The sequence below is a fragment of the Nelusetta ayraudi genome, unplaced genomic scaffold (assembly GCF_046127955.1).
Source record: "Nelusetta ayraudi isolate G7.1 ecotype Tasmania unplaced genomic scaffold, CSIRO-AGI_Nayr_v1 ptg000056l, whole genome shotgun sequence".
Lineage (NCBI taxonomy): Eukaryota > Metazoa > Chordata > Actinopteri > Tetraodontiformes > Monacanthidae > Nelusetta > Nelusetta ayraudi.
This window is the reverse complement of record NW_027466106.1, coordinates 1,852,248-1,879,895: the sequence shown is the minus strand read 5'-3', so window position 1 is coordinate 1,879,895 and position 27,648 is coordinate 1,852,248. Positions and strand designations below refer to the sequence as shown.

Genomic DNA, 27,648 nt, shown 5'->3' with positions numbered 1-27,648 from the left:
TCCGAGAGGGTCGGTTTTGTAGTTTGGAGGAGATTCAGAGACCACATGTGGTTTCCAGTCTGAGGGGTGGAAACAGCAACACTCCCTAATTCTAAAATACACGGGATCAAATTCCACCGTCGGGAGACGGCGTGAAAAAAAAAATCAATAAAACAACGCAATAACCCGCTAATCATGTTAAACATACGGCACATTTTCACTCCCAGAATAATCATAATACAAGCAATTAACCTCAAACGATTGATCTGCTTTCCTCTGAATATTCTCCTCATGCTTCACTGTTTCAGAAAACGGAGAAAGTCCTGGAAGGTTGTTTTCACCCCGATTCCCCAAAGATACAAGACACTGATATCGCCATAGTGTTCCAACAGACCCACCACATGTTTAACATATTATGTTATGGGAGTGAAAAAGTCATCGGCAATAAAGTTGCATTCAGAGAGGCAGCAGGAAATGCTTTTTCGATGGCTGGGGGGGGGCCGCAGACATGAGCTCACTGAGCCATTTTATTAGAATCTGTAGATGTTGGCAGCTACTAGCGAGCACTCTCTCAGCATTTTTCAGGTTTATGTGCAGAACAATAAAGGCAAAGAGGAATCAGGTGGGGTGACGTCACGTCACATCGCGCAGCAAGGGGTTGAACGGCTCTTTTATTTTTTTTTGGGGGGGGGGGGGGAGTTATTCACGGCGTCGTTCGCGTCGTCATCGTTTATGACTGCTGGTCGGGCACGAAGCGACTCATGGCTTTTTCCATCATTCATCAGGACACAAACTGCTCACCTGACATCACCTATCTTCTCTTATCCTGTGCGCACCACACAAGAGAGGACTGTGTGTGTGTGTGTTTGTGTGTGTGTGTGTGTGGGGGGGGGGGGGGGGGGGGGCCTTCAAGAACTCATTCGATGCATTTCCATTCCAGTTCAAGTAAAAGCGATATTTCAAAAAATTTCGACAAAGTACAATTGCGATTTGCAGAAAATCTCGCTTTTGTTTGTTTTACGTTTGTTTGCTGCTATATTTTTCTCTTTGATTACTTGTAAAGAAATATTCCGTTTCCTCCTCCATCCAAACATGACGTGCGCCATTTTCCCTTGAAGTGAACTGGTCACGTGACCCTCGACGTCACATCCAGTGACGTGAAAATGCAAAAAAAAAAGTGTTTCCATTCTACTTTTGCAATATACCTCGTTATCGATACGTCTCATTGCGATATTTAGGTTTTGGGCAATTCCCGGGGTAATGGAAATGCAGCTAGTGCGTTCTTAGCAACAAATCAACACTTGTTTTGAAATGCAGACTTGACAAACAAGGACATCATTTACATTTTTTTTTTTGCAATTCGCGAGAGAAGATGCAAGAAAAGCTACCGGCTAAACCTTGGTTAAACAAAACAACGACAACGACAACAACAACAACAACAACACACAAGCGAGTCCAGTCACTGATGTAAAACTAGAAAGATGAGTTTGAGGACATGTTTACATCCTCTGGGGAAGAAAAGAAAAAAATCAGTGCGGTTTAAAAAGCAAAAAAATTTGAAGAACATTAAAAGGGAAAAGCCTCCCACACACACACACACACACACACACACACACACACACACACACACTTAAATCAATCCCAGCAGTCTGAGGAACATTTTACCATGCAACCAACTCCTCATTTTATCTCAATAACAATTTGCAATGAACTCTGAATTCAAGCATTAAACACACACAGACACACACACACACACACACACACACTTCACATCCTTAATGGCTACTATCTGAAGCTGGCCCAAGGTCATCATATTGACACAAACAACACCCTCATGCAGATGAGGCAGCTAAATGCATTACACACACACACACACACACACACACACACACACACACGCACACACACACACACAGAGCCGTGGTGAAGGACTCAGCCGTCCAAACCAGCCGGCGTGGATGAGCGGAGGAGGAACGGAGTCTCACCCTCACAGATCCTGTCCAGCCGCTGGCGCTTGACTTTGTGCTTGTCGACCAGAGCCATCCCGTCACAGCTCCAGGAGTCTCCCTCTCTTCTCTCTTGACCTCTCTATCCACCTCTGCTCTTGTAAAAACTTAATTCTTCCCAAGTCCGCCAGCGGGCGCCTGAAACCTGAAAAAGAGGCAAACACAAAAGATTTTGTGATTTCACGCACCCGCGCGTCTGAGACAAATCTTGCACCCCGAGCTCGGAGGCTTTGTCGCAACACCGGCGTTTTATTGGCAGTGTTGCAAAGCTGCACCACCATGAAAAAAACAACAAAAAAAATCCAACAAATCCGGAAAGCACAGATGACAAAACTGGCCCCAACCATAATTTATATTGTCGAAAACACGCTTCCAAAAATCTGTGCAACTTTGTACTTAGTCCACCCTCCACTAGAGGGCGCCTGACCTCAGTCTAGCAAGGATTATTTATTTAAATGAAGAAACGCCACTTTTACATGCGGACACCCCCCCCACTGCGTGCGACGCAGCCAAAGCAGACAAACAGCGGACGGCAGTGCAGCGAGCAAATGAGGCGTTTTAACGATCGTTTACGTTGGTGACTGATGCTGCTCTGAAGAGCAGACATCTAATTGGCTCCTGCTGAAGCCTGAGGAGTGGAGCACAGTGGGACTTTTTCTTTTTTTTTTCTTGCAGGGGGGAGGCAGGCAGACACACACACACACACACACACACACACACACACACACACACACACACACTGGGGGTAGCGAGCCACACAGGGAGGAATGTGGGTCAGTTAGTCAGCAGACGGGAGGAGGTTGTATCAGCAGAATGAAGGCGGCGGAGGTGGGAGGGAGGGAAGGAGTGAGGGCGGCGGAGAGGAAAGAACGAGAAAAACAGCGTCTGACAGGATGGAGTGCGGCGCGACATCATCATCATCATCGGTGTCGTCTTCCTACGCTGGAAGCGTACCGCTTTGCCGCACTTTGCCAACACGTCGCCCTCGAGAGGCACCGCCGCACATTTCCGCATGACTCAAATCACAGAAATTCACTCGAGCCTCTTTTGCGAAATGGAAGAAGCGGTTATCACCAGAGGTGTGTCTCAACACACCAGTGGAGAGGAGAAACAGCGGGGTTTTTTCTTTTCCGTGTGTGTGTGTGTGTGTGTGTCATCAATCTTGAGATTTTTTTTATGGTTTTTAAGACTGCAAAGACAAACAGAGCTTCAAAAGCCTGGGAGATGGGAGAAGCTCCGAGGTGACGGACAATAAGAGCAGGACCACGACGTCCGAGGGCCGAAAAGTGGGACGCGGGCCAATACAGCGTGACGGAATGACGGAGCGACGGAGCGACGGAGCGCTTTGTGTTTGGCCAGCTGTTCTCCTGGAGGTGGAGGTGGGGGGGGAGCGTAGGGGGGGCGGGGGGGCAGGAAGTGATGCACGACATCTCAATGGACTGGAAGAACGCGCACCGCGCCTGCTGAATCTCTGACTCTCTCCCTCTAAAGAAAGGTAGAAAAGGGCACAGAAAAAAAAAAAAGAAATGCATCACCGCTTGCGTTTTAAAGCAAATGTTTCATCTGGCAACGGCACTTAGTTCTGCTTTACTTCTGCCTCCTCCTCCACCTCCACCTCCTCCACCACCTCCGCCTCCTACGACGTGAGACGCCTTGCCAAAGAGCCGGAGAGCCACATGTGGGAGTCAGAAGAAGTAATTGAGCAGGAACGGGTCAGTCAGAGGCAGGAGAGTCGCGGCACCTGGACTATGAATAGACTGCAGGAGACGAGCGCCTGCCACCTCTCTCTCTGACTCCGTCTCTCTCCCTCTCTCTCTCTCTGGCTGCGCTGCGCTAACAGCAGCAACTGAAGGTCACCGGGGCTCCCGGCCATTCCTTAAATACTGATCCCGCTGATTCACTCCACCGACAGCGTGCAATCCCAGCTGTAAAGTATGTGCATTAGTGTTCATCGGTTCTTTGGCTGAGAGTCGGGGAGCTGAGGGACTGGGGGACTGAGGAAGGAGGGCAACACGGAGAGGCGATGCTAAGAAGACGCACCGGGATGAGATACTTCTCCGACCTTCTCGTTCTGCGAGGCAGAAATCCAAAGAGAAAAACCTACAGCAAAACACGACTTCGGGAAGGCAGCTCAGACGCGGCTGATTGATGGAAAACGATAAAAAAAAGACGGGAAAATAAAACCTCACTGGTGGTTTCGGGGGGGGGGGGAGGGTTGAGAAAACAGAACATAAAGTGAACGGCGGCCGTAAACAGTGTCGTCTAACAAAAAGTAAATTATGTTGCGTTAGCAGAGCTCATCAGTATTCACTCCGCCGGAATTGGCCCGAACCAAGCCGCAAAGTGCCTCAGAAACGCAATTATCACGACACGGACGACAAAAAACAAACAAACAAACAAGCGGAAAAAAAACACTGAGCAACGAACCGCAGCAATAGAATTCTAGATCTCAACCGAGAGGCTGAGCAGGAGCTGAGGGGCCAACAGGTGCCGCTCAGTGATTGGCTCCACGGTAATGACCAGTTGTTAGATCTACTGGTGGGAAATAATGCAGTGAATGTCATATGTTTATTATTACACCTACACTACCAGTTAAAAGTTTGGCCGCACCCGATGAATTGAATGTCTTTTCTGTCATTCTCGTGACTGTTGACATTGCAGATTCCCACAGAAGGAATCAAAACTACGTATTAACACACATGGAATTGTGTAGGAACCAGTAAGAGAGGAAAACATAATTAAATTCTTCAAATTAAGCCACCTTTCAAAAAAGCATATTTACAGGATGTGTTTTTCTTTTCTGCATAATTACACATATCTTGCTCATATACTGTCAGTATCTATCTGCAGTGTAGAGCGTTGTAAAGATAAAAGAGAATTGCATAAGAAGGTGTGTCCAAAACACACTTGACTAGTAGTGTACGTTTTATTATCAGACCATAGACTCTGTAATAACTAGTTGGCGTCTATAAATGCAGATATTCAGGTTTAAGTTTTGAAACGAGTTGAGTAAAAACACACCTTGAGGTCTAGTTCGAATCAACGCAATGCTTTTTTTTTTCTTCCCCAGTAACATAGCGGAGGCCATCTGCATTCATTCAGACTCAGAGCTCCACTCACTCACTCGCTTGCTAGCTCGCAGCGCTGCACATGGGCCGACCTTTCAAACATCTAATTTTATGGCACAAGTTCTCTCTGGTGGTCTCATCTGACAGGATGACAAAACCCAGCAGCGGGAGGAGAAAACGGCTCGCTCAGCATTTTTCCCCGCGCCGAACTCGCGCTCGACCAAAAAAAAAAAACAAAAAAAGAAAAAACCAAATCCGAGGTATGCGTGACTTCACTTCCATAAATTAATTCCAGAGATCTCCAGACTGAGGAGCAGCTCCAACCAGAGAGAGAGAGAGAAAAAAAAGACGAGTCGGCTTGAAGTCTGTGGGTGGAAAGAAAATAGAAAAAAAAAAGTCAAGTTTGAAAAGAGGGCAGAAGAGGGAGCGATGCCAGCGAGCGAGCGAGAAGCCATTATCCCGTACTTGACTCGATGTCAGACGAGCGGCAACAAGTAGTTCGATCTCGGCATCAGAAAAAAAAAAGAAAGAAAAAAAAAGGGAGCTTGTCTGACACTCTGTGTCGCGCCGGGAAACACACATGGCCCGGCAACAGCAGCAGCAGCAGCAGCAGCAGCAGCAGGCAGATGATATATTCACAGTGCCTTTGTTGACACCGTGCAAATCGTTATATTTCACAAGCTTCTTCGCAGCTCTTTATTTTACACCTCTTCACTCACTTTGCAGTGTCTCTCCCCCCCCTCCTCTCGTCACCATTGTGGAGAAAAGTACATCACGAGGCAGAGCGACCCGGAGCTGCTGCTGCTGCTGCTGGATGTAAATTGCAGAGGAAGGAGGGAAAAAAAAAGGGGGGGCGGGGGGGGAACACTCAGGGTTGTGAACGTGTTGAGAGACAAGAGAGGAGAAGAGATGGAGTGGAGAAACACGATGAAGAGAAAAAAAGACACCAGACGAAATTAAAGTGTCACCACCGCTTAGATCGGGGTGGGCAAACTTTTTGACTGGTGTGTGGGCCACAGTGGGTTCTAAAAATTGACAAGAGGGGGTTGCCGGAGCAGGAGCAGATGGATGGAGTGTGACGGTGACCCACCTCATATGAGACAAAAACGCATCATGGGATATGTAGAAAATACATGCCTTCCTGTCAATTGAAAATTAACAAAAGCACAGCTGTCTTTGAAGCCCCCGCAGTATTTAGCTCTTTATTGAAAAATTGACGAAGCTATTTTACGACTTAATATTATAATCAATTCTTCAAGTTCCGGCGGGACGGATTTAAAAAGCTTTACGCGCCACATATGGCCCCCGGGCCGTAGTTTACCCACGACTGTCAGTTAAACTCCCACGACTCGCAGGAGCCGTCCGTCCGATCGACGTCTCACCGTCACGTCTCGCGTTTTGAAGCGAGAGCGAGAGTGACACCTGCTGACTGGGAGGTACAACCGTAACCGCCTTTAATTAAACAAGAGTGAAAACGACTCCCGTTGGCCGAGGCCTCGTGAGGCTGCCGATAATCTCACCGATGCGGGCGGTCGCGAGCGGGGATATTAAACAATTTTTCTTTTTTCTTTTTTTTTTTACACAGGCAGCTACCTGAACACTCAGATTTATTTCCATCCCCCCGGATGTGCAAGACGGAAGAGTCGAGGCGGAGGCGGAGGCCGATAGCCTGAGTTTCTCCTCTTTCTCGCTAATTGAAACTCGGAGGGGAAGCGTAAAAATGTCACTCAGGCCGCTGATTTACTCTTCCTCCTCCCCCTCTTCCCTCCATCCTCCCCCCGTCTAAATACACCAGTTACTGATAATTACGGCTGCGCTCATTCCACCTTTCCATCAGCGTCCAATCACTGTCCTCGGGGGTCTTCCAAGCGCGCCCGTGGCTACTCCACGTTATTACTTCTTCGCCGGTGTCCTGTCAGCTGCTGACAGCTTCTTTTAATTACCATTTCCTTCCTTCGCTCCGCACACACACATTTTTTTCTTTTGTCCCCGCACTGCCATTGTGGTCGCCTTCCTCTCCTCCTCCAATCACACTCTCACAATGCTCCTCACGCTCCGAGCGGCGAGAGAGGCACCTGCGCCGCAGAGCCGCTATCAGCTGACCGGCCGCCGCTAATGCAACAATTTCTTTTTTTTTTTTTTTCTGCGACCGAGTCCGATCATTTAGTCGCCAAGGAAACACGAGCGGTGACGTTCCGCTCGCCGCCGCCTGCTGGACGGATGCGATGACCGGCATTCTTCCTCTTCCTGCCCGCCTCTGCCTCTCTAATGAACTGGGAGCGGAACAAACTGAAAATGGGAAGTAGAGATCGGTGCGTGCAAATGCGCGTAAACAATGAACGTTGTAATTAAAATTCAGGGGGAAAAATTGTCAGACTGATTAGTGCAGGGGTGGCCAAACTATGGCCCGGGGGCCATATGCGGCCTGTTATGCTTTTTAATCCAAGCCACCGAACTTGAAGGAATTATATTAAAAGTAACAAAGTCATTAAAGTGCTGTATTTTATCAATTGTTTCAGTGTTCAAACAGCCATTTCAATAAAGAGCTGGGGCTTCAAAGACACATTTTGTTGTAATGCCCCTCTGTCAAATTTTCGAACCCATCGTGGCCCACCAGTTCAAAAAGTTTGCCCACCCCTGCTTTGGAGAGATCAGATATCCATGTAGTGCATCCTGCCAGTCATTTCCAACCAAAGCCCCTCGGGATACTTTTAATCCGGTGATTTACAATAAACACATCGGCCGTTTTTTGGCCTGGTGATTAACGCTTCTTGTGCGCAGGGCCGTCAGGAACGACTGACTAATTGTTGAACCGGGATGATCAGCCTTCAGCCAATTAGGCGCAAAGCGCCCGATGAACATGCGGCGGCGGGCCGAGGCAATTAGACATCAAATGAGGAGCAGAGACGGGGCCGCGGCGCCGGTGCCGGAGTTCAGACTTTTTAATTTTGCATTTCCGACGCGAGGGCGAGGCGCGACTGCGAGAACGTGACGCTTTAATGTGAGAGACACTTGAACTCTCGGCGAGCCCGAGTGGCACTCGACCCGCCTGAACAAGCTGCTTGCGCTATCACATCCGAGTCTTGTTAAATGATATTTAACACATTAGAATTTGGAATCTTTTTCTGACAGTAGAAGCAATTCCTTAAAGGTCCAGTGAGCAACATTTGGCTTGATTTATGAGTTTATATTGGTTAAAATTTAATATACTGCCTATAAATACATTCACAAAAGTGTATACTTGCAGTACAATACATATATATATATACATATACATATATACACATATATACATATACTGTATACATACACACACACACACACACACATTGGGCCATTGTAGTTCACTGGCAAGCAAGCAATATTACACACTGAACCTTTAAACCATGCCAAAGAAGTGAGTTTGAGTAAAAGAAAGAGCGGACACACACAGAGGACTTTACACTATTGCAGCCACGCTGGCGTGTTTCATGCATTATTCCTTCCACGTCTCGACCAATTTCAAACACATCCCACCATTTCCTGTTCTTGATTTTTCCCATCTTTCCTCCTGCCTGCAGGTGTGATTGCCGACTGTCCCTCCACCCCCGACCCCTCCTCTTCCAGCCGCTCGTCTAACCGCAGGCTCCGGCTTGGGGGGGGGGGGGGGGGGGGGGGGGGATATTTGAGATTACAGACAGACAGATTACCTGGCTGACTGAGTGAAAACGCTCAAAATAAGCAGCTTCTGTTTAAGATCTTCACTTACGGCGGCGCTAATGTCACTTCCTGAATGGAATTAAACGGGCCGAAACCTTTTTGCGAACGCCCTGATTGTGTTGTCAAGGTCCCCGCGGTGGCGTCAATCTGAGCAGACGCCGCTCGGCTCTGACAGCAAAAATACCAGCTCACCCCTGTACGGCAACAATCTGCTCGACACCGCGCAGCGTAAACATCTCATCAGGCAAACTACGTACAGTGCAAGGGGAGCCGCCTCCAAATGAGCTGGCGGGATGGTGGTGGTGGTGGTGGTGGGGCGGGTGGGTCAAGGATCGGTCACGTCCGCCTCGAAGGCAGACTACTACTTGAGAGCAAAACGCCACTGACCTGGATTCAAACCCTCCGCAGCAGCAGCAGCAGCACCAGGACTCTTTTTAAAGACATCCCAGTTTTCCCGCATCCCGCCTTCCTGCCTGCGCGTGACATGATTCCATCTGTCACTCTCAGCTGGGCTGTGAGAACACGGCTGCAGCTTCCCCCCCCCCCCCCCCCAAACACACACACACACACACACACAGAGTCACCTAAAAACACAGATTTGTCAGCCAGCAGCGACAAACCAAGGTGGTTGGCTGGCTGCGTGGCTGCGTCTTGCCGCTGCGGAGGAGGAGGGGGGGGGGGGGGGTGTCTAAAGTATTCTGGCCGGCGCGAGACTCATAATTGAGGAGCAAGATGTCAGGCGGCAGCAGCAGCGGCCCTGAACGTGTGTGAAAGTCCCTTTTATATACATTCATTTAAATCCGTCGATGAAAACTGCACATAAAAAGGCTGCGCGAGCGAAAAAAACGAGGCGCTTATCTCTCGAATAAGTGACAGTTTTGTCTCACAACTCTGACAAACATCCCGCTTCCGTTGGCCTTCTGGCAGGTTTAACAGCTCGAGGCCGACAAAGTGCCCTCGAGCTCTCGTGTGCATTTTTATTATTTTCAAAATGTGTTTCTTTGTAAAGATACAACACTTATTTTAATCCAGCTTATAGGGTTGTTGTTATGGGTTTTTTTTTGCGCACGTGTGCGTGTGAGCATATAAAGTGTTTCGGCGTTCAAGGGCAGCAGCTGCTGAACAGCGCACGCACGCAGACAAGAGGCCAAAGACGAGGACGCGCAGCCCTGAGCCACCTGTGAGCAGGAGCGCGGAGGGATGAGAGTGAAAGACGAAGCAAGACAAGGGCACAGATGGATTAGGAGGGACAGCTGAGAATCACAGGGAGGGAGGTAGGGGGGGAAATAAAAGGAAGAGAGAAGCTAAGCAGCAACAGCAGCAGCAGCAGCAGCAGCAGCGGGCCCACCCGAAAAGGGCCGGCACCTTTTGTGAGTCCTCGGGCAATGGGAGGTGAGGTGAGCGAAAAGTTCAAACAAAGCCGACCGGTCACCAGGACACCGGCAGAAGAGGAGGAGCGAGTCCACCTGCGGAAGCCCAGAGTTCAAACTAAACACGGCGCGGCAGCATTGCTGTTATGCTGCACACAAACGGAATAAGCTGCCAACAGAAGTGAAGTCAGCGCCAAGTGTGAATGTTTTTAAATCCAGGTTAAAGACTCTTTATTTCTCTTATGCTTATAATTGAGTGCTTTTGTTGCTCTGATTCTTTATTACTGCTCTATTTATGCATTTTAATTCATCTTTTTTTTCTCTGCATTTTGTCTTTGAAGACTGTGTTCTTTGTTTTGTTTTTTTGAATGCTTTTGAAATGTTTAAACCTTTAATCACGTGAAGCACATTGAGTTGCCTCATGTATGAAATGTGCTATAAAAATAAAGCTGCCTTGCTTTGTATTACCTGCCTGCATGGAACTCAAAAACGTTTTGACACACAAACTGATTCACTATGTTATACTGTACTATTGCACTATTACTATTGCATTATTGCTATTATCAGTGTTATATTATCATTATTATTCTACTAATGTTATCACTACTCCAATTATTTTATTATACATCATTATGGCATTGCTTTGTACTTACAACTATTACTTATAATCATAGCATCCCATCTGCAATTGCTACTTTTTACATCTATTTTTTATTCAACTTTTTACTTTGTAATAATAATAATAATAATAATAATAGATTGGATTTATATAGCGCGTTTCTAGGCACTCAAAGCACTTCACATTGAACCTAGTCTTCATTCACACCACATTCAGACCGGTGGTGGTAAGCTACGCGTGTAGCCACAGCTGCCCTGGGGCAAACTGACGGAAGCGTGGTGGCCAACCTGGGCCAAACGGCCCCTCCAACCACCGCCCAACGTTCACTCACATTCACACGAGGCCATGTGGGTTAAGTGTCTTGCCCCAGGACACCACGACAGACTCGGATGGAACGGGATTTGAACCGCCAACCTTTCAGTCATCGGACAAACCGCTCTGCGACAGCTTCTGCCCCACCACGGAGGCTAACGGAAAATTGAGATCTGCAGGCTTCAGTGCCAAAAAACTAAATGAGAGCTCAGGTAAACCGACGGCGATTAGCACATTTACATAACAGGGGAAATTTATTTATGAGGACGCGGCGTGCAGCCGCAGCTGGAAGACTGTCGGCACCTGTGAAGCTCTCGCATTGGGACGCACGAAGCATCTGGAAAGGAGAGACTCAAGACTCGTGTGAAGGGTGAAAAGACAGACAGACAGACTTTGTCAAGGTCTCTGACAGAAGTGGTTCTACCTTCCCCTGAGGGAGAACGTGGCGAGTTATTGGGGTTTATCAGCTGAAGTAAAATCAACAATCTAACACGCAAAGAGCTAAAAAAACAAAACAAAAAACAAAATAGACCTGTGGCCTTGCAGGTGAACACCGCCTTCACTCACTCACTCACTGCAGCCAAATTAGAGCTTCTCTCCATGTCTGGACAGACTCACAGAATGCATTATGTAGTGACTGATAGAGAGCTTTGTCCCAAGGTGCAACAACAACATCAGCGCCAACAAATAAAAACACTGCAGTGCAGGGAGACGCTGCCGAGGAGGAGGAAAAGCAGAAACGCAACGTACAGTATGTTTTCAGTGTGGACGGTTCGCAAGCAGGAAGCGAAAACCTTCCACGTTCATCCGTCCCGCTACATCGTTGAATCACGCACTTAATATGTGTTTTGGCAGAATGTTGTGAAACAAAATTCACATTCATATGATTAAAAAAAAAAAAAAAAAATGTTCTGCTCAAATTTGTCCAACCTGGAATTCAAGAGTTTAAGCGAAAGGAGGGGAAATTCCTCGAAAGCTGAGGGATTTGTTGCTGCGTTTTGAAAAGTGCACACGCATAAAACGTGCAAAAAGCGAGATTTTCTGTTTTTACAGATAACGGGGCGCCTCAAGTCTATTCCAAGTTTTGGGTGTGACGCCACTTACAACAGATCAGTGTGAGAGAGGGCAAGAACACAGAAAATCGCGCATCGGCAAAAATCCCTGCGAGTCTTAAAGGCTTCTGTTATTGTCGTGAGGCACTTCCCAAAGCCCCGAAGGCTCCAGCTAACCCTCATTACTGTAAAAACGCTGCCGCTCAAACACCATCAGACACTAAGTAAAAGAACCTGGAAGACGACGTGCAGTGAATCACTGCAGGTCTTTGCCTTTATTGGTCTTTCGCAGGCGCAACACTAACACGGGGAGCTAACTCGCAGTGCACACACGGCTTAGAAAAGCATTTGCTCAAGCTTCCCACGAGCCCCAGGGAGACACCTATTTCCAACCTCACACTCACTCCCAGGGGAAGGATTCACGCTGGGCTGAGTAGGAGGGACCGAGAGTCTGCTGCTCCTGCTGCTGCCGAGGCTTCTCTCCGGCTCAGTGAAACATTAACCTCGCAGTGCAATCCTTTTTGTTGGGGGGGATCAAGAATCAAACGTCTGCATACGGGGGGGGGGGGGGGGGGGGGGGGGGGGAGTTACAAAAAAAAACAACACTTTTTTTTTGAGTGAAATAAGTCAAACCGTCAAATAAAAGAATTAGCCTGGAGGCCACGGCGAGCGCTGCTACCGTCCATATTAATAATAAAGATGGCCTTGTTAATAAGTCTCTGTCTGTCTCTCACTGCGCTGCCACTTGCTCGGTCAACATTACCGCGGCAGGTAGCAGCAGGAGATAATGTGCCACTCATCACTGGCTGCGTTTCCATTACCCCTAGAATTGCACAAAACCTAAATATCGCAATAAAAAAACTGGATACGGAAACTTCGAAAAATCTCTCAAATATTGCTAAGAGGTTTAGACGCTCTCGTGAGGTGGTTGTTCAGACATATCGATATAGAGGTGTAACGCAAAAGTGTTATGGAAACACTTTTGTCGCATTTGCACATCACCGGACGTGACGTACGGGGTCACGTGACCAGTTCACTTCACGTGAAAATGGCGCGTTATGTTTGGTCACAGGGGGAGACGGAATATTCTATGTTTTGCACCTCCAACATCCGCAAAGTGGGGTCTCACGGGACGAGATTTTACAAGAATTACGGCTCATGTTCTTCACACCATTCAGTGGAAACACCTGCAAATTGTATGTGTACATTTTAGAAATATTGCTTTTTAGGGATGTGAACAATTAATCGATTATCGATTAACCGTCGATTAAGAATTTAATTGACTAAATGAAATTAGTCACAATTAATTGAACATTTTTTACACTGGATTTTTTTGTTAAATGTCGTTGTGTATACCTGCATACCTAGAACGAAGTTACTTTTAAACAACTTTATTCTTAAAAGTTGAAATGTGACCCATTAGAAGTCAACCTAAAGTCAGAGGATACATGTTTAGGGTGTTTTTACTGTTCTCTAATGTAAAAAATTGGTCACATCCCTCAATCATGTTTTCCGCATTTTACATTGTGAAATTTAGGCTCCCAGGGGGAAAAAAATTGCCGCTTATCAGTTAATCATTAATCGATAGATAAATTCAATCAACTAACGATTAATGAATTAATCGCAAACTTGCATCCCTATTGCTTTTATTTTGCGAAAACCTGTAATGGAAACACAGCTAATGCGGACGAGCGGCGCCCCCAATCCCACGTCCGTCTCTCACTTAAATCAACGACTAGCGCGGCCTCGCACTTAACGTGGCGGTTCAGAAGTCAAACGCTGGCGTGGACGTCTGCCAGGTCTCCTCGTTTTTTGGACCGCAGCCAGCGCTTTTCCGCACAGGAAAAAAAGGGGAGGGGGGAGGGGGGGGCGTGCGGAATGTGAAGAGATTAAACCTGGACTGGGTTGACTCGCTTATCGTAAGAAGGAAAAGAAAAAACGGGCCACGGGTGGTTGAGGAAACTGTGTTTAAAGCTGCGCAATTTCACAGCGTGGCTGGTTTGATGATCTTCTTCGGACAAAAAACAAGTAAAACAGTTCATTTTGGACGTGTAAATTGATGATTGCAATGACAGTGCCTACGCTTGTGAGAACAAACGGCGGGAATTTGAAATGAAATCGGCTGTTTATTATCATTTCAGCTCTGCACCGTTTTATGTTCTGTGCCAGGAATCACAGGAATCAAAGGGCTTCCCCGGGACAGTGTGCAAACTTTCATTTTACTGAAAAAATGTATTGAATGACCCCGTATACAAGACTAAGACACGGCCAAAAACAACTGACACCTAAACGTGGTTTAGAAGTCATTCCATGACAACGAATAGGTCCTCTAAGGTGACGCGAGACCCGAGATAACCGTCTCAAATCATATAGATCCGAATCTAATGACATCATCAATTGCTCTGTTTCCAAACAATGAGAGCAAGCAGGACTATGAAACCAAATACCCGGCCAGCCGGCCAAAGTCCAGGCAGATCTCTGTGGCACTTGTGGTCGGCTACTGCGAACAAAACAGCTCATAAAAAAAAAAGAAAGAAAGGCGAGAGGCTGACACCTCGCTACAGGGCTGCCCAGCCAGAGCCCCAGGGGCCCCTGCCTGAGACTTTCTTGCTCTCACTCCGCCACGCAGCAGCAGCATCGGCAAGCTTGTAAAACAAGCTGTTAAACTTTATCTGCATCATAACGGGTCGAGATGATGATACACCATAGACGCGAGATCCCAAAAACAGATTCACCACAGGGCTTTTTTTTTTTTTTTTTTTAAAGCTCCGAGAGTCTCTGCACTGCCATAAAAAATATTTTTTTTAAAAATCCAACAATCATTTCTTAAAAGAAAGGGGAGAAAGAAATCCTCAGACTCCATATAATCAGTTAATAAAATGAGCTGATGCACCTTCCACAGCTATTTAAAAGTAGCACTTAGACAGTGCGCCTGCCTGCGCGCGGGAAGTGTACATACCGCATTATTCGCCTGAAACATCCTATTAGCTTGCACATTCACAGAGCCATTAGCATTTAAATATGCGGGAGCCGTGCTCCTTTCAAAATGCCACTTTTGCTCGGCTGCAAGGAGAGTTCTCCAGTTGTCATAAACAACTTTCTCCCCCCTCCCCTCCCCACCCACCCCCACCCCTCGCCGCCTTTATTCAAGGACCTTTTCAAATGTCAGGGCCAATCAAACACAACACGACAGGTCTCTGGGTGGAAGGAGGAAAGGGGAATAAAAAAAAAAACCCACCAGCGAACCCGGCTCAGAGGGCAGAAAAGAAGAGTGAACTTATCATGAATATTCATGTGGCTGCAGGGCTCAATGACTGCTGTTTCGCAAGACCGCGAGCGGGCGGCAAAAACAGTCTGCAAGAAAAGAGAGGCGGCTGAAAAGGTGAGCTTTTTAAACCAGCCCCCCCCCCTCCCCCCCTTCCCCCAAACCCCCACACTCCGTCAACATTTCCAAACATCGCCGTCACAGATCAACAATGGACCGGGGTTCTGTTGTGCCCACAAGTGACTCGCAAAAAAAAAAAAAAATTCAACTTCGACGTCTTTCTCTTTTTTTCCCGCCTCCTGTTTATTTTTTCCCCCTCTGTCAGCAAATTTGTGGAGAAAAGTGTTTTTTTTCTCCCCACTCCCCCTCACCCCCGTGTGAAGTGATGCTCGCAGCAGAACAGCAAACAAAACGGAGCCATCGCTGCAAACGGCCAAAGCACACTTCAGCATTTTAGGGGAGTCTCTTTCAGTTTGCAGCTTGCCTCACATCAGCAGGATGGAGCCTCCTGACACAGGACTATGTCAGCTGGACTGAAATAAGGGGTGGGGCGGGTGGGTGATCTGCAGAGGGCACAATGGAACCTTTTGCTCCTCCTCCTCCTCCTCCCTCTGCTCCTTGCGTGGCCATCTTTCCCCTGAGACGCCACACAACCAAAAGGAGGGAAGTAAAGGACAAAAAAAGACACTAAAGTCGACATCCACATGTCAACATTCAACTTCTAAGTGAGAATTGGGGATGTTAACAATTAATCAATTATCGATTAATTGTCGATTAAGAATTTAATCGATTAAATTCAATTAGTCACAATTAATTGAAACATTTTTACACTGGATTTTTTTTTGTTAAATGGCGAGGTGTATACCTGTATACCTAGAAGAAGTTAGTTTGAAACAACTTTTTTTTCAAAAAAAAAGTTGAAATGGGACCCATTAGAAGTCAACTTAAAGTCAGAGGATAAATGTTTAGGGTGTTTTTTCTGTTCTCTAATGTAAAAATTGGTCACATTGGACCCTCAACATTATTTAAGGGTTAAACAATTGGGAAATTTAGGTTCTCAGGAAAAATTGCCGCTTATCAAGCGATCGTTAATGGATCGATAAGGTCAATCAACTAACGATTAATGAATTAATCGATGATTTGCATCCCTATTGAGAATTCATCTTCGCGACCTCTCCAGCAGAGTCTCTTTCGCTCCCTCCCTCTCTCTCTCTCTCTATTTGTCTCAGTCTCTACTCTCTGGCTCCGAGCTGGGGCACAGTCATCCAGGAGGACATTATTAGCTGTCAGCATTAACGAGTGTGGCGCGGCAGCGGCAGAAAAAAAAAAAAAAAACAGCAGCGGCTGCGGAAGGCGCCGTTTCGTAACAATGCTCGCGGAGAGAGCCTCTCCCCTGCCCCGGCGAGAGGAGCAGGCAGCCGGGACGGCCTGCTGCGTGCAGATGGTGCTTTGTCTCTGTTAGTTCCTGCAAAAAAAAAAAAAAAAAACACAAAAAAGTGACGCGCAGACACACAACCGTGAACGCGCGCACGTAGTTTGAAGACTGTGCCACTATTCATTCCCAGAACCCTTTGTGGTTTGCATGAAAGTTAATGGCAGCTCAGGCCGGCGCTGCCAAACCAAGGAAGGAGGGAGGGAGGTGAGGATCAACTCCTCTTTTTTTTTTTTTTTTCTCCCCGGTCTCCCACTTGGCAAACGTACACACACGTAAACACACTTCCTGCCGCCATACAGACCGCGCCATCCACAATCCATCTCCATTTTCAAACCGCGGCCTTTCATCCGTCCCCCCCATCCTGTCCCCCTTATCCATCCCTCCCTCCCTCCCCCGTCTCTGGCATAGCCGATCCACGCGTGCAGTGGAGAGCAATTAGGGCTTCTTTGGGCTAAAATGGCCGGTCATTAAGGAGTAGCAGGGACTCCGAGTGTGATGGTTAGCGCCAGGTGGGAGGCTATTAGACAAGCCAAGCAGTGCGAGCAAACTCCCCGGGTCATAAATAAGGCAAACAGCAAACATCTCCTCCGCTCTCCCCCGCTGCTGCTGCTGCTGCCGCCGAGGCTCTACCCTCCAGTTCACCCACCCCAAAAAAAAGGAGATTGTAATTTAGAGACAATTTTTGCCATGCATTTTCAACAACGCTGAACCGCATTTAACATACGCACAGCTGTGGCTGTCTCACTAGCTGCGTTTCTATTCTCCCTAGAATTGCGCAAAAACCTAAATATCGCAATAAAGAACTGGTAATGGAAATGTCTAAACTTCCAAAAACCTTTCAAATATCGCTAAAATGTTTTTTACGCTCTCATCAGGTGGTTTTTCAGACGTGTCGATGAAGGGGTATATCGCAAAAGTGTCGCAGAAACACCTTTTCCGCATTTACGCGTCACCGGATGTGACGTACAGGGGTCACGTGACCAGTTCACTTCAAGTGAAAATGGCGCATTACATTTGGACGGTGGAGGAGACAGAATATTTTTTTTACCATTAATCAAAGGAAAAAATATAACAACCATTCTTGACAGCAAACAAACATAAACAAAGTTTAGAAATATCGCTTTTATTTTGCGAACAACCGTAATGGAACCGCAGCTACTAACAGGCAACGGTCACAGCACTGGCAACATTGAAATGTTCACCGTTCCATGTTCGTTGCGGGCAAACAGTTTCAGTAAGTGGCAGAATCGAAACAAGATGTCAACACAATCATGAGTATGTGACTTGAAAGTACCAGCTGTTGCTGAGAGCAGCGAGAAGACCTGGATGGATGGAGGCAAGGACGAAAAGAAGACAGCCTGAAGACAGTCAGTGAAGCTGTGCTGAAATCTATCAAGCACTTTGCAAAGTTTTTTTGTAAGGGGGCAGAAGACAAAAGTTGTTGCAGGCTGGGGGTCACGCGTGCACTGCCAACTCCGAGAGACTTGTTTTTCCAAGGCTTGGAAATAAAATAAATCTTGGCGCAAAGATTTTTGCATGGCGGAGCTGGCATCAGCAGGCTGCAGCTTCACCTGCATAGAGACAACTGAAAATCCAGCCTCATTTTCTTCACAGACAGCAACTAATAGTGAAAAAAAAATAATAATAAAAACATTAATGAAGGAAGTGATCCAGCGGGCACACACAGTACCCACAGCAACAGAAAGCTAATGTAATGCACTTTTGATCAGAGGCCATTATTACCCGCGGTACCGACACACAAACACACATACATACACACACACACAGGCGCTCAAAGCGGAGTCCTTTATCTTTTGGATACACACTGAAAGCAGGTCTTATCAACCAGGAGCATCAGACACCTGCTACTGTCTGCTGCAGTTCACATCCCGTCACCCAAAAAAAAAAACAGCCACCAAACAAAGCAAGCGACTCGCAACGACTGAGACACACTCAGCAAGGGACAAAAATAAGACTGACAACTGCAGCGAAGACAACCTTTGCCAAGAAAAAAAACAAAAAAAAATGCAGCTCTTGACGTTGGAAAGGAAAGAAAAAAGCATCGCACATGAGAGTGTGCAGACAAAGTGAGACACACGTGCTTCCTTGTCCTCGTAAAGTGCTCGGCTTCACAGCCAAATCTCTGTTTCAAGCATCAAAGGCCCTGGCATCTGAAGTTTTAACGTGCCTTAAGTACCGCAGACTTTTTGAACAAAGAACAACGATTTCCGCGCGAGGAAAGAAAAAAAAATCAGTGACGGGATGGCAAACCCATTTTCAGAGCCGCACTTTCACAAGGCAGCGTAGAGAACGTCGGCTCTGACACGCGACGGAGGATGAAAGGCGAAGAGAACCCACAGGAGGAAGACCTGTAGCGTCGATCCCGGATCTTTTTCTCATCCTTGACGTCGCCATGTTGGTGGTTTACTTTTCTTTTTTTTTTTGCCGCCCCCAACATCAGACAGGAAGCTCTCAGAGGTGGCACAGTGTAATTTCACACCCCTCCACTCATCCCCTTACAATGCACAGCGCAATCACATGACGGTGAAATCCCCTCAACCCCTCCCCCCTCCTCGGCGGGCCCCTATGGGAACTTTCAGAAGTCGTTAGTAGCTGGGCCCATTATGGGAATTCTCACAAGAGCTATTTCTTCCCCCTCCTGCAACATCCAAATCGCCATGTTAAATGGAGTATTAGACTGTGAGAATATGATTAGGCAGCTGTAATTACTTCGCTTTCATGAGTTGGAAACAGACGGCCGACAAATGTGTGATTCCCCTCCCCATCTCCTCGTTTTGAAAAGACATGGGAGGGAATGAGCGCTGCGCATCTCGGAGAAAAACAACGGCAGGCGAGCGAGCGAGCGTGCTAAGTGCTAGGTGACGTGGAGCACCTGCGCTTTCGTAAGGCCGTCCATTCCTCTCCCGCGTTTGCTTCTGCGCTCTCCGGCGTCTTACAAGGCAAGGCACAAATGAGTCCCCGCACAGGCGTGCTGTACAGCAGATCAGCCGTGTAGAACAGCGCTCTGTACAAGCACAAATCATGTCTGTAATCACGGTGCACTGACTCCCCCACCATCACCGGAGGGAATATCTGTTGAGGCAAATGAGCCTCCGGATTCCCCAATACAAGCGCAGCAGCCGCACGTACACAGACACTCACACACACACACCTCGACCCTGATCTCGCGGTAAGAAAAAAAAGAGAGAATAGAGGAAAGAAAGGAAGAAAAAAAAAAACACAGTGCACGACATAAATATTAAAGCTTTGGGTTTTGCATTTTCTTCCCTACAGCGATAAATCAAAAGGCCAGATAGGAAACACTGTGGCTGCGATGCGTTTGCCTTGGGAGGCCAGGCGTTCATGTTCCAAAACAGGCAGGGCCACAAAGACGTGCAAAGAAGTTCAACCCCCAGCGGAGCCGAAGGCGGCAGATGAGGCGGTGAGCAGGGTGAGGGGGGCAGCAAGGGGTGCAACTGCTGCAGGTGGAACTGGAGGAAAACCACTGTGAGTAGTGGTGTAAAAAAAAAAATATATATATATATATATATATAAATATATATATATATTTTTAAAAGACTCTGGTGGACAACTCCTGCTGTGTTGCTAAAGGGAGAAGACACAGCACAGCAAGGCCTGTGTCATGATGCCCGCATCCTGTCATGAACTGCAAGTTTCAAAACGCAAACACTTGCCTCTGGAGGGGTGCAGGCCGTGGCCCGCATATCTTTCTCACACACACACACACACACACACACACACACACACACACACACACACACACACACACACACAAAGGGGCCTTTCTCTGCGGGAAGGCTCCACTCCAAAGTTCCACTGCCTGTTGTGACAATGCCCACAGGGGGAGAGCAGATGTCCGTTGCCAGCAGCACATCTGCATACAGCCCCGATCCCCACCCCTTCACTGGCCAGACAATGGAACCGCCCTCCTCCTGCTCCACTTGAGCTTTCTTCCACTGGAGGAAGAAAAAAATAATAAGAGGGGAAGACACGGAGAGGAGTTGTTTTATACCGACCAATACCCACTCAGCCATTCAAATCTAAAGAAATCGGGGGATTAAAAGAAAGGAAAAAAAAAAAACCTTTCGCAAAACGCCCAAGTAGTCCATGCGGCTGCCTGCCGGGCTGTGTCCACTGATTAAGCCCCTCATTAATTAGTCGAGGTTACAGATGACAAGTGAAGTTCGCGCTGCAATGTGACGTTTGCTTCTTAACCTCGCAAGAAATGTTGCAGACGTCAAAAAGGGGGCTCCCCGCGAAAACTTCGGATCAAACTCTTTGGGAAATGCGGGGCGACTTCAAAAGAAAAAAAGAAGCGAAGCGAAAACCTCCGCGGCGGCGTTAATTGATGTGTTTTCTTAATACCCGTCGTGCTCAATTTGCTGAACTATAACTTGGTAAGCGGCCAGCTCGTTTCGGAAGATAATAAAAAAAAAAAGCAACCCACTCCACCCCTCCAAGAAAAAAAGAATCTCCACTCTGAGAGAAGTGCAGTATCGGCTAATGTCTACTTCCACCCTCCCTCGACCCTCCTCGCTGGCTGCTGATGGCGCAGGGACACATGGACAGCGAGCGACGCGAGGGTAGTAGCTTCCATTAAAAAAAAAAAAAAAGAAGAAGAAGAACGCACGCACGCACGCACACACACGCGCACACACACTAAGCCGTACGAGAGAACATACAAGACGCGCGCACTCAAATATATCTCACACCTCCTTCCTTTTAGTTAGCAAAGCAATGTGTGAATCCTACCTCGAGTGGAAGCCTACTGAGAGTTGAGACGGCGGCTCGGGGGGGTCCACACACGGCATCGCACGCTACGCATTTTCAAATTCGCTCGTTATCTCGTTTATGGACAGTCATCCACCTTTGGGTGACATGGGAGGAGGGGGAAAAAAAACTTAATCCCGAACGCAGCGGGGGAATCTTCGGCGCCAGCTAACGTTGCCCGCCTGCCTGCCTGCCTGCTGTCGAATCTTTCTTTTTTTTTTTTTTTACGGGAGGGCGAGATTTAAAATAAATAAACAACAAGCCCTCGGCTCTCGGTGTGCCTGCTTGTGCTGCTGTTTACTTGTACGGTTCAGAAACACTCCTATTCTTTCCCTGGCTGCCAGTATTGAGGTGTGTGTGTGTGTGTGTGTGTGTATCAGTGAGCTTTTTCCTTTTTTCCCCTCCTTCCTCCTCTCGCTTCGGGAGCGAGGCGGAGCCTTTTGCCCACTTCGCCATGGCTCCTCGGCGCGCGGATGACGGACTTCTCTGTTTTTTTTTTCACGACACCTGATGGAGAGATGGGACAGCGAACGTTCCAGAAAGACGAACCCAACGTCGCTTCGCTGCCTGTGAAATCTTCTGTCAGTCCGTTTTTGTTGTTGCTGTTGTTGTTTTAGGTTTAGGGGAGAAAATCGAGTTCTGACGACGGGTCGTTCCGCCAAACTATTATTCGCGGTTAGTTAAGTTAATTCAAGATTCGTCGCCGACCAATGTGATTGTGAAACCGGTTCTGAGAAGGTCAACCAATGAGCGATATCACAGTGGTCCTTGGTTGGTTGTTCGTATTAGTTAAAGTGAAGTAATGTGTTGACTTTCCGTGAACATTAATTTAAAAAAAAAAAAAAAAAAAAAAATCTGGTTTCACACTTCAAAACTCACAAAGTATTTCACATCAGAATTTAGCATCTACTCATACAAAAATACAATTTATAATAGAAAATTGGCCTGTCACAGAGAATCAAAACTCAAATGTTATAATATATGTTTCATATGTATGAACTGTGATTACCCAGAAGCCACAACTAACTGTCGCTGCAACTAAGCAGCTAAGTGTGTTTTTGCGCGGAACCTACAGACAGACAGGCACACATTAATAAGGTTAAAATAAGTAATGGGGGGGGGGAAATCAATCCAATATAAACGTAGGACCACAGAGTCTTAGGCAGGTGACCCATATATGAACCGTAGTGCAACGAGTCCAAAATAGTGACTCGAATAGAGCAACATTTTAACATATTGGAGCAAGCTACTGAACACTTTGCTCCGGCATCAATACCTATCGATACCCGCCGTTTACAAATTTGTCAGATCATAAAATGGTATGCGGGAATTATGTCATCCCTCAAACTGATTGCACACAAACAAGAAAATCCCTAAAGCTGTCTTTGTACACGACAGTAAATTAATAATGTATACAAAGCACATTTTAATTCCGCTGAGTCCCAGTAAATGTTTAGCTTCAGTGTTTACCCACAGGCTGTGCAGGCCCCCCTGCTATGATATTGAGTCATTACGATTGTATTTTTTGTAAAGGAATATGTGCTTTTTCTAGAATGCTAATTGTCATTTTTATTTTTATTTTTTTTATCCTGGCATTTGAGGTTCAAACATGACTTTAAGGTTGTGGAAAGGTAAAGAGGATTACCTGTTTGTTGCAACATGTTCTCACCAGCCTAGGTTGTCCTGTGGGAATTCTTTCAAATTGCACAAGTCAATAGTTTTTCTTTGTTTTTTCTTTTGTTTTTGTTTTATTTAAAACAAAAAAAAAGTGAAAGCCAGTTTTTGAAATTACTTGTGCATGTGTAGACTCGGCAAAAGGAAACACAACAACAGGGACAACACAACACCACACTGCGGCATGTCCTGACAAGGGCCTCAGGCTGTCACACTGTTTTCATACTAATGTGCATCTTTTCTCCGTGTACTACAGGATTTTACAGCGCTGACTTCTCCCAGTACACCCACTGTTGCAATGTGTTGCATTTGAAAAACTCAGTGTGGTGCAAAAGCAGCACATGGCTGCATAAAACTAATTCACATATAGAATGTAATGGTTCAGGATATCCTATTTGGAAAACGTAACTGGTGTATTTAATTTGAAAAAACAAACAAACTGTCAGTTATTCAGTTTTTATAAAACAACTACTTCTCTTTTCTGTGTCTCTCTTGCGCTAGCTTCTGCATCATGCAGTCTGTGAGTGTTTCTGGGCCTGGGGGCTTTTGGCCCTGTCCTCCGTGTGTTTTTCCCCGTGGTCATTTTGTCTTCAGTACAATGTAAGTACTGGGCAAGAACCCAAACACTACACAGAAGCAACAGCAGCCAGCAGGAAAACACCATCTGAAGCATATGTTTTGCAACTGAAGCAGAGGGAATCGATGATGGAAGTTAAATACTGAAGAAATTAGGTGCTGTGAGGTTGCACACACAAAAAAAAGATCAACAGCAGTATGAGACACTTACACAGCAGTGTTTGATCGAAGTCTGATGACACCAAAATGTTGTTATTCTTAATTAACTTTGTGGCCAGAACCTCTATCATTTGATTTTAATCTAAGTTCAAATGTTCAAAAGAAGCAATAGAAAATAATAGTTAAAGTGATTATTTGGGGGTAAAATTTCAAATTAAGCCTCTCAATAAACAAATCAAAGCAAGATCCTGCATTTAGAAAATGTCAGTAAATCTAGATTAAGCAGCATGAAGCACGTTAGTAAAAAATATTGATGACATATGTGAATTAAGGAGCTGTCAAGTGAGTAACCGTTCAAAACTTTCTACAGTACATTTTTTAAATTAGCAGTTCATTCAACCATTTTTATGTTTATGAATAAATCCTGAAAACTTGATCTAATTTATTTTTGCTTATATATCATTTGTTGAGAGGATAACAGTGAAGATACACATATGCACACAGACTTTTAATCCATTCACTTCAACAGTGGCTATTGAGAAGATCAGCTGTGTGACTGCATATTTCTGCAGAGAGACATTTTTTCTTCACTCAATTCCTCCTGGCAGAGATCTGAGTGTTTGACCTTTTTAAAATGCAAAGTGATTCTTATGCTCCAGAGAGTGAACGGGAGCCTCATGATTGTGCCACTAAATTTGAGGGACTTAATGCGGCGACTCGCAGATAGACAGGGCCGCCACTGCACCTGCTCCAGTCAGGACTCGGTTACGGGGATACAACAACAATTCCAGGGGTTGTGTTAATCTTTAAAAGGCGGGTTATTCTTATGCTGCTCCACTCGTTACCTCATTTGAATAAATACTGCATGGCAACCTTGAACCAGTCGCTCACGCTAAAGTCAGTTTAGTGCATTGCAGCTCGTGCAATATGGTCCTGAATGCATATGTAGTGCTCGAGTCTCCATTGGCTGTAATGTAAAGTGTGATTAGATAAACATTTGCAAAACCTTTTTCACCCACTCCAACCCATCTACCCCCGCTTATTTTATGATGTTTTTCATTTCTTACTTTTAAAATAACCTGCCAATGAACCTCTTTCCCTTGACCTTCTTATAAATGCGGTTAAAAGTTGCACGCTGATGAAAACACACAAATCAGTCCAAGCATTAAAATCGTTGACATTTTCAATGAGCTACATTCATCATCTCACTCTAAGGAGAAATCCTGCCAAGTCAGGCCGGATGCAGGTAATCGTGCCTACTCATGCATACTTGCACATCAAAACCAAGAGTCAGTGGGTCGGGAGGCATGCACAGACACGCACACACGCACGCACACACGCACGTACAAACTGAAAAAGTCAATTATTTTATTAATAACAACTATCAACTATCTGCTAAGGAACATACCAGTACGAGAGCTGAAAAAATGCATTATATGGAGCATTGCTGGAATGAGACCGTTTGCACTGTCAAAACCATGCTTTCAATTCTAACTTGGGAATATGCAAATAAACACTAACAGCCAATGATTTTCTTATTTTAATGTAGCCATCATTGATAACATCTACTCCATCTCTTGGCAGTTTTCAGAGTTGCAGCATCTACATTTGAGAGGGTTGTCAGATTCCCCAGAGTGTGCCTTGTAAATGTAGCAACATCATTTTTTTTAATGCTATTTCAAAAGATGGCATGAAAAGAACAGCTTGTCCAGACTGAAATATGTTCTCTGTTCAAACAGAACGGCAGCAAGGCTACATTTCAGCTTTGAAAGAGTGGTAAAGAAGAGTGCAAAATAGTAAATCTGACTTATTATGAGGTCTTCTGAGCTTTTCGCCCCACATACAGCAGGTAATACTTGTTAATGTAAAGTATTAAGGCCCATTTCAAGGCTCACAAATTAAACCGTAGATGCAGTATATAAGGGCTGAAAACAGGAAGCTACATCTCACAGAAAATAAGAAATACCAGGGAATGGAAAACTGACTCGAAACTACGAAGGCTTGTCTCAGTTTCACTTGTCTCCAGCAGTTAAGCAGCCCTGGTAGATGTAACCTCATATTTTGCATATTTTCTTTAGTTTCCTAAAACCTCATTCAGACAGAATTGAAGGGGGACAAATAAGATGAGATCTCTTTGACCAATGAGATTAAATCCCCATAGATAATATATATATAGTACATAACTAATGAGAAATCTCAACTGAAAGCATGAGTGAATATCTTTGTATATGTAGCAAAGGCATGGAAACAAACATGAAACCTGTTTTTCGCATTCTTACTCGGCTACACCGCAGCAGTGTCTCCAGACCGACACGCCGCACAGAATGCAATTTTCCTCATGTAAACGGCATGATAAATTCATCCGCCCCTTTTTTTCCCCCTAGTCTTTCCCGGGTGGCATACTTGAACACAATGCTGCTTGTAGGTCTTTGTTTACAACAAGCCTTAATGTAATTATACCCGCCACCTACGCGCAAATTAGCATGCGCACTGTGTCGGAGGTCTGAGGAACAGGAGGGTGGAATGCGATTCAGTGCAAGGACGGGCCTGATCCACAGCGTTTCCAACAACTATTCAGTGGCCTCGCAGGCGCAGCGCAGGAAGCGGAGCGGCTGGTCGGGTTTAATAAACATGTACAGTGCAAAGATACGGGAACACACACACACACACTCACTCTTTCACACACACACACACAGAGCTCCATAACTGAGCCATAGGATGGAAGCTCTTATCGCCTCTGAACAAACTCCTAGTGTGATGGGAATGCTCTCAGGATGTTATCTTGTCCTCTGTGGAAATGAGATAGCCAGCCACCTTTATCGCTACACTCAGACTCTGGAGGGTCCCTGACCATTACCGGAACAAGGGCCAGTGGGCTGCAAGGGGGACTTCAACCAACCGGCTGTCTGGCAAAGGAGGGGAGTGGGGGGTGGGGGGGCACTGCCAGGGAATTGTGAGTACCACAAGTGGAATGACTGACAGCAGATTGGAGGAAGTTTTGTGGCGAAGCAGTTTAACCGTGCCAAGGAGTCAAATTTGTGATTTGAAAAGTTTTTTTTTTTTTTTCCTTTTGGAGTAGCTGTTTGGATAGGACGCTAAATGTTTTAACAGGATGACAAATTAAATGTGGGAGGTTAGAACTCAAAAAGTGTCGACGGCTAATTAAAACAGATGTATGAAGAAAGAAAAACATCATCGAGGAATCAGGGAGGGGGGGGGGGGCTCGGCACAAGTTCAAATTGGCAAAAGAATAAACTGGAAAGAAAAAAATAACGTCTTTGATATGTGATTAGAACCAAGATTCTCTCTGATGAAAACACTTCTCTCAAGTCAAATCTTTAATGCATAGTTAATGTAAGGGGAAAAAAATGCAGGAATCAGAATGTATGCCAACACTGACTTGAGCAAAGCATGCGTTTTCTGACAAGAAAAAAGGGTCACTTCACTATGCAAACAAACTCAGACGTGCATGCATGCAAGAAGAGAACCACAAATCCATCTGTCACTGCCATTTTGGCAAATCCGCATCTTGTTTCAAAGCTCGCTTCTACCCCACTTCTATAACAGGTGCGAAACCTCTCGACTTGACACATCAAAGAGCCACGTGCACCTGCGAATAAATCACAGCAAACAGTAAGAATGC

General features: G+C 46.0%; 1 protein-coding gene across 3 annotated transcripts in view; it reads right to left on the bottom strand.

Moving 5' to 3' along the window:
• The window catches only part of ctbp2a (C-terminal binding protein 2a), a 59,413-nt gene extending 37,350 nt beyond the window's left edge, over positions 1–22,063 (bottom strand). The window contains exons 1-2 of one of the 3 annotated variants that reach the window (XM_076038296.1): positions 21,579–22,061; positions 1,965–2,130 (exon numbers count right to left, since the gene is read on the bottom strand). In XM_076038296.1, the coding sequence (XP_075894411.1) occupies positions 1,965–2,022 (58 nt within the window). In that variant the 5' untranslated portion in view covers positions 2,023–2,130; positions 21,579–22,061. Of the gene's footprint in view, positions 1–1,964; positions 2,131–21,578 lie in introns of all 3 variants that reach the window. The other 2 variants (XM_076038299.1, XM_076038298.1) reach the window with 2 other exon arrangements.
• Positions 22,064–27,648: the final 5,585 nt, after the last annotated feature.